General features: G+C 31.9%; 1 protein-coding gene across 1 annotated transcript in view; it reads right to left on the bottom strand.

Annotated features, from left to right (window-relative positions):
* The window catches only part of LOC111695413 (uncharacterized), an 8,621-nt gene extending 1,300 nt beyond the window's left edge, over positions 1-7,321 (bottom strand). The window contains exons 1-7 of the mRNA XM_023464735.1: positions 7,252-7,321; positions 6,871-6,965; positions 6,277-6,334; positions 4,807-4,877; positions 2,934-2,989; positions 2,596-2,639; positions 1,134-1,195 (exon numbers count right to left, since the gene is read on the bottom strand). Coding sequence (XP_023320503.1) covers positions 1,134-1,195; positions 2,596-2,639; positions 2,934-2,989; positions 4,807-4,877; positions 6,277-6,334; positions 6,871-6,940 — 361 coding nt within the window. The 5' untranslated portion in view covers positions 6,941-6,965; positions 7,252-7,321. The remainder of the gene's footprint in view (positions 1-1,133; positions 1,196-2,595; positions 2,640-2,933; positions 2,990-4,806; positions 4,878-6,276; positions 6,335-6,870; positions 6,966-7,251) is intronic.
* Between the last annotated feature and the right edge of the window lie 217 nt (positions 7,322-7,538).

Genomic DNA, 7,538 nt, shown 5'->3' with positions numbered 1-7,538 from the left:
TAACTAAGTATAAATAGGGTGTCTGGATTATAAAAAAGTTTTATCTGTGGTGTTTATTTATCCATATTAATCTATAATTATATTGTAATTTCTTTCATGGATCAAAGTGAAAAGAGGACCTCTCAGGTATATGAATGAATACAATGCCTTTAAAAATATTCACAGCTTTGCTCAAATATTTTTAACTGCTCTTGTTTAAACTTACCTTTGAGTTAAAAACGGGCTGAAACGACATCATTTCACGTTTAAATGGTTTGCGTTGTATTACACTGTTAACATTTTTTTCACATTTTTGTACAATATGTTTGTTATTTTTAAAGAGAGTGACCGGCAATATATGGTAGTTGAACTGAGAATGTAGTATTGTGGAGAAATTTGTTAGGACTCATTTGAGAGATATAAAACGTTTTAATAATGTATAATAACTAAGTTTTACCGCAAAGCCATCCATTTAGGTGGCTACTTTTGAGAATCTATTTTTTTTTTAATTATGAAATAACGACAACAAAAAATGTAACAAAAATTCTACAGAAAACTATAAATTAGTTGTTTAGGAACAGGTTGAAAGAATAAAAATTCACTCTTTTAATCGAAAATAAGTAATCTTATTCAGTTATTAGTTTCTGTAATCTCTTATTGATCACAAACATTTTATGTAGATTTTCTGGAATTTTTATTGAAAAATGAAAAGACAACATTTGAAGAATTTGTAAAAAACAATTTGGTTAAGAATAAGAAATTCAAGAAAATGATGAAAAAGAAATAATTGATTCTAACATTGATTCATTGACAAATTTCTATTGAGAAATTTGTTCCTAAACATCGAATTAGTTTACTGTAAAATTTTTAATAGATTTTTTGTTGTCATTATTTAATAATCTTTAAAAAATCCATTCTCAAAACGTAACCACCCAAATGAAATAATTTTGAACGTCGATTTGCGCTCAATCTCACTTATTATACATTATTAAAACTTTTTATCTGTCTCAAATGAATACCCAAAAATTTCTCCACAAAACTACATTCTCAGTTCAACTACCATATATTCTTAGTCACTCCCTTTAGATGCTTCAAGAAATCTCTATATTATATAAATTAGCATATATCAGACTCAGTATATGATTGTATCTGACCTGAGGAGGAGAAAATTGTGTTTTCATGAACACATACACTGTTAATATATTCACAATGCTCTCTAAAAATAATAATATATACACAACTCAAATATAAGGTCTTTTTGATTTATCAAATTGTAAAAAAGCCGATCATTGTTTATTGAAACTTGAACACTTACAAGTTAGTTCACATTGAGAACTAAATCTAATGTATTCGTCCAAGAAAAATAAAAGTAAAAGCAAAAATTGGTTTGGTTTTTAGGTTATGTAGAGCTGTGCATAGAGAAATATATGCAAAAGGCACATTTCAGTTTCTCCCATGGTAAGATAGAGCTTTCAAAGCATCAATGAATTTTCTTACAATCATGATAAACAGATTTGGTAATATGTTTATTAAATGCTTCTGCTGGTTTTCTAATAATTTCTACAAAATTGTTGCAGAATTGTGAAAATGATAGCCTTTTTAGGCTAAACTTGGGAAATATAAATTCTAACTTAGCTTCTCATTCAAAACCCCATATATGCTGATCGAAATGGAGAATTTGTTTATCATGACTTCAAGATAACTTACAAACGTTTTGAAAGTGCTGACCATGAGAGAAGCTAAGATGTGCTTTTTCAACATATTTCTTTATAAAGCTATATAACCTTCAAACCAAGCCAAGTTTTTTCTTCTGCATTTATTTTTCTTGGATGTACATGCTAGATTTAGTTCTAAGTATGAATCAACCAATATTTGGTTTACCCTATTCTGACTTTTCTTACATACCCAAAGCCCTCCCTTAAGGCCTAAAACCGGGCTTTAATACTAACTGCCTGAGTCCTCAGGCACACTGCCTGAATGACTGCTTTTGCCTGTAACAAACTAAATCTTTGTTTTGACCCACATTCACTTGTCAGATTTTGATAAAATTTAGCTTTTTGGAAAGCCTATGACATAAGGAAACGTATTGCACAAGTTTTGCGAAAAAAAATTGCAAATTTTTTGCAAACAACCTGTCAAAGGAAATTTGCACATTTTTAGTTTTTCTTGATTAAAAATCAGGTTATTTAAAATTTTGCAAAATTTTTTGCATATTTGAAATGGCATGGTCAAGGGCTTTTCAATAATGTATAATTTTTCATTTTTTGGACAAATTTTTTTTGCAAACATTTTTACTATATAACTGGATTTTGCGATAAAAAATTCAATTTTTGCAAATTTGCAATTTTTTTTGCAGATTCTAAAAGTAGAGCACAAGAGCTTTATAATGATGTATCATTTGTCATAGTTTGACATTAAACGTGGGATTTAGAGGGGGGGGGTCAAATTGACCCCCCCCCCAGAATATCCTGGTTTTCAAGTACCCCAGCAGGGAGAGGTTTAGGTAAAAACATAAAAATAATCAGATTTTTTGTACAATTTTATTAATCCTAAAAGCCTGATATATTTGATATTAGTAAATATTAAATTTAAAATATAGATATTTCAAATGTTCACCTTATTGTATCAATCTCTTGAAATTCACTTAGTCGAAAGCTCTCCTGAAAATTTTAAAATCCCTTTTTGAGAAGTTATAATACTTTTCTATCAAAACCACTATTTAATTAATGTGCACTTTGGATTCAATGATGTGTGTCATTCTTTTAGACGTTTGATCGCTAAAAATAATAAAAAGTATGTCAACTTGAAAAAAATGAAAAAGACTAAGATAGAAAATTTTTCTTTAACATTTGTCACAAATAATTATTTACTTAATTCGTGTAACAATGCAACTTGTAAAATTAAATATAACTAACAAATATATACACTTTTAATTTATAAATATAAAATTTTACCTCTGATTTTATAATATTCCACAATCTAACTTGTCTATCCTCGCCACCAGTTATAACTTCACAGTTTCAAACTTTTCTTTAGATTTGGTAGATATTTGGTAGACATATTTGTTGATATATTTGGTAGATATTTGTTAGATATTTGCTGCTATAGATATGGTAGATATTTGTTGATATAGATTTGGTAGATATTTGTTGATATAGATTTGGTAGATATTTCTTGGTATAGATTTGGTAGATATTTGTTGACATAGATTTAGTAGATATTTGTTGATATAAATTTTGAAAATACTAGAATTAACGTTTAATTTTAAACGTGAACTTTATCAATGTAATTGGTGAAGAAAGAAAAATCTCAATCTCAATCTCAAATACAAAAAGATAGGGTTTGTATAATATGTAAATGTAAAAAAGAAAAAAAGAAATTAAAAAATCAATTCCAAAAATCAAGAGTGAGTTTTATACTAAACTGTATTCTATCATCCCTGGTAAAATGATATCCTTGAAATATTAAAAGCTTTCGAAATATGTTTGATCATGAAAAGGATGTGAGGGGGAGATTTACTTTTTACACTGTAAATTGTATAATATTAATTTAGAAAATATTATCAAAGGAAGATATACCAGGAATCATCATACCTTTTGTTTACAATACAGTTACAACCATAAAACTCTGAAATAGGAAGACGACTTTAATAATCATTTCAAACTTTAAAAAGTCCAGTACACATGAGCCTAAACATTTATGCAGTGTAAGCAGACCCGTTTCACTCAATTAAAGGTTCTATAAGTGTCTAGTAACTTGTAACAACACTAATTGCTATAATTTCGTCTTCCATATTACATTGTTTTCTGGTTATCACTGTATAAGTGTACTGCAGTTTCTGGGAGGAATATAAACACAACCCGGCCCAAAGAATCAAAATGTAAAGATGGTCATTTCAGAGGTGTATGCATTTTTTGTACTGCAGTGTCTCTGGGCTGTAATGCAAACACAAGACGGATGTCACCGCCTGATATGAGATCCATTTTTCACATTAAACATTAAAATTCAATGAAATATTCTGGCCATAGGAAAATATTATGGGACTTACTAAAATTATCAAAATTAGAAGCGAGTATCCTCCTCGGATACGAGAGAGAACACTGATGCATCTATTCTTCTTTATAAATACCGCCCAGAGAGAATAGGTTTCAATATGTACGCAGAGAATACGAAACAACAACAAACTTTCATTGCCTTATTACCTTGATCCGGCCTAAGCAGCGCTGAGTTGGTTTACTGAAACTCAAGTACACATAATATACACATTAAACCTTAATCAGATCAATATTGTGAAATGAATCGATTATTAGAACCACGGGAGTAGCAGAAGGTTAAAGATTATATATTGGATGGGTTGAATTTTAAAAAAGAAGTTTAGATTTCTAGGCAAATCTGGGTTCCCCAGCTAAATTATGATATATATTTATAAACATATTACCTACATGATAGATATCCAACATTAAAATAAACATGACTTTGATGGAGGCGTAATTTGACATTGATACTATTAGGCCTTGATTGATATTTAAAATATTTTAGTATTCAAAATTAGCTCGATATCGTCACATTCCCCACCATGTTTTGTATCTGGTAAAGACAAAAACGTTTGTGGCTTGGGAACCCTGCTTTACCTGGAATCTGAAATTTCTCTATAATTATAGGCTAAGTTAAACCAGGCTAAGAATATTCCCCTTGTTCTAACGAGTTATTACAAAATCGGCAAATCGGTGAAGGGAATCGGGAACATGGGAAATTCAAATAAACAAACAGACGTCTGAGGCGAGAAATCAGCTATTTTAATGTATAGAAAAGTTTTTATGAATGTGCCTAATTTCTCATCTTGACTGTACTTTAGTGAATCCACGCTGCCCTGGTGAAATTTCAAGGCTTTCCGAAACCTAAGTTAGAGTTTAAGATTNTTAACAGGGGCTGTCGATAAAGGTTAAACTAAGAAACACTTCATTCAGACAGTTACGTTGCTGCTTTACGACAGTACCCTTGAGTCCGCAAATTTGTTATCTTTGTTTGTTTCTTCTAAAATTTTATCATCAATAACAGACCGGTGGCCGAATTTAAAGAATTTAAGCGGCGGTTTAAATTCAAGCCGCGGCTTAAATATGGTTGGTTCCACTTAAAATTGTATCAAATGTTTCAAGATTTAAGCCGGCGCTAAATTTAAACCAGGTTTTGGCGGATTTAAACCGCGGCTCAAATTCTTTAAATTCCATCTCAGAAGACAATGCCAATCTTCACAACAGACCGGAAGACAATGCCGATCTTCACAAAAGACCGGAATACAATGCCGATCTTCACAGCAGACCGGAATACAATGCAGATCTTCACAACATACAGGAAGACAATGCCGATCTTCACAACAGACCGGAATACAATGCGGATCTTCACAACTGACTGGAATACAATGCGGATCTTCACAACTGACTGGAATACAATGCCGATCTTTACAACAGACCAGAAGACAATGCGATCTTCACAACAGACCGGAAGACAATGCCGATCTTCACAACAGACCGAAAGACTATGCCGATCTTTACAACAGACCGGAAGACAATGCAATTTTCAAAACAGACCGGAAGACAATGCCAATCTTCACAAACGACCGGAATACAATGCCGATCTTTACGACAGACCGGAAGACAGTGCCGATCTTTACAACAGACCGGAAGACAATGCCGATCATTACAACAGACCGGAAGACAATACGATCTTCAAAACAGACCGAAAGACAATGCCGATCTTCACAAACGACCGGAAGACAATGCCGATCTTCACAACAGACTGGAAGACAATGCCGATCTTTACAACAGACCGGAAGACAATGCCGATCTTCAAAACAGACCAGAAGACAATGCCGATCTTTACAACAGACCGGAAGACATGCCGATCTTCACAACAGACCGGAAGACAATGCCAATCTTCACAACATACCGGAAGACAATGCCGATCTTCATAACAGACCGGAATACAATGCCGATCTTTACAACAGACCGGAATGCAATGCCGATCTTTACAACAGACCGGAAGACAATGCCGATCTTTACAACAGACCGGAAGACAATGCTGATCTTCACAACAGACCGGAAGACAATTAAAGGAATTTAACTGTTTTCAAGATTTGAAAACAGCGACATCTTTTTACCATTACTATTACTATAGACAAAGTTTAAATGGTACCGTTGTGAATTCGGCATGTAATTCTCAAAATGTAAGGTCTGTAGTCTTAATATAGAGGGGTTCTTTTAATTGTTTAATTATGAATATAAAGAGAAGATGTTTAACCTGTCCATGCTGTATTTGATAGAAGGGATGACAATACTGCTCTGTCCGCTTTGCAAATCTACAAATTACACTCTTTAAATCATTTTTTTAGAATTGGGGGGAAATATTCCCACAACCCCTATCTTAGGAGGTTTTTGAATATTTTCTGCTGACACACTTAATTTTTAATTTTTTTGTTATATTTCATAAATAAATATTTACTTAGTACTTAATTCTCATGAAAACAAATAATATTTCTAAAAGAATAAGAGAATTTTAAATCTATTTTCAAACTTCTACTTCAGTTGAACAGTTATGAATTTTCAATGTTTTTACAATATTAAAGGAAGTATTGACTTGAAAAGTTGCTTTTCATTTGAAAAATTGCATTAAGGTTAAAAACTATTCTATTTAAACCTTGTTCTGATAAGAGCAAAGTCATGGATAAAAACTGTCAGAATTCAATATTTGTTTACAATAGAAAACTTACGAAATCTTTCTTATTTTTGCCAGATTTAATTACATTAACAATCTCTTTATGATTCAAACATATTAGTTTTCAAAGTAAAAGATCAAAGGCTTTCTTTTGTTGGTAGTATTTTGATAGTAGATTACCTAAAAGAGACACTTCCCCTTCCTTTCCTCCGAACAGAGCTAGATTTAAATTGATCAGGTCGAGAGACATAACTGGAGAAAAAACTGGATAACTCCTGAAAAAAAATTAATTGAATAATTTGAAAGCTTTGATAATTATGAAACTTATTTCTAATCAAATTTTTTAGATGACTCGTTAATTTTATTAATTAACTTCCCGAAGTGTCGTGCAAACTGTAATTTTGATAAAAACAACAGAGATTCATGTCTCTAGCCATGCTAAGCCTTTGCACTTTTACATGCAAATCTGTTTTACTTCCAAGTTTGCAGACTTTCTGAGTTTGCACATTGGAAATAATTGGAAAACCCGAAAATAAAAAATGATGGTTTGATTTTTCCTACCTTGTTTGATGTCCGGTCCAAAGATCCCAAATTCTTACAGTTGAATCCAAACCTCCGGACACCAACGTGTTTCCTATGACAGTGGTAGGCGATTATATCAATACAATAAAGGCGACTTTCAATTTATTTTTGATTTATATCAACCTGTTAAATAGCATGATTACACATAAACTTATGAAGTCAAGAGAATCTGTCTTTAATTACTTGTAAACTTGTGATTAAAAAAAAGATAGTTAACCCTATCTCTGCTGGGGTACTTGAAAACCAGGATATGCTGGGGGGGGGGC

The sequence above is a fragment of the Eurytemora carolleeae genome, unplaced genomic scaffold (assembly GCF_000591075.1).
Source record: "Eurytemora carolleeae unplaced genomic scaffold, Eaff_2.0 scaffold34, whole genome shotgun sequence".
NCBI lineage: Eukaryota > Metazoa > Arthropoda > Copepoda > Calanoida > Temoridae > Eurytemora > Eurytemora carolleeae.
The sequence above is the reverse complement of the archived record's forward strand: the minus strand, read 5'-3'. Positions and strand labels throughout refer to the sequence as shown.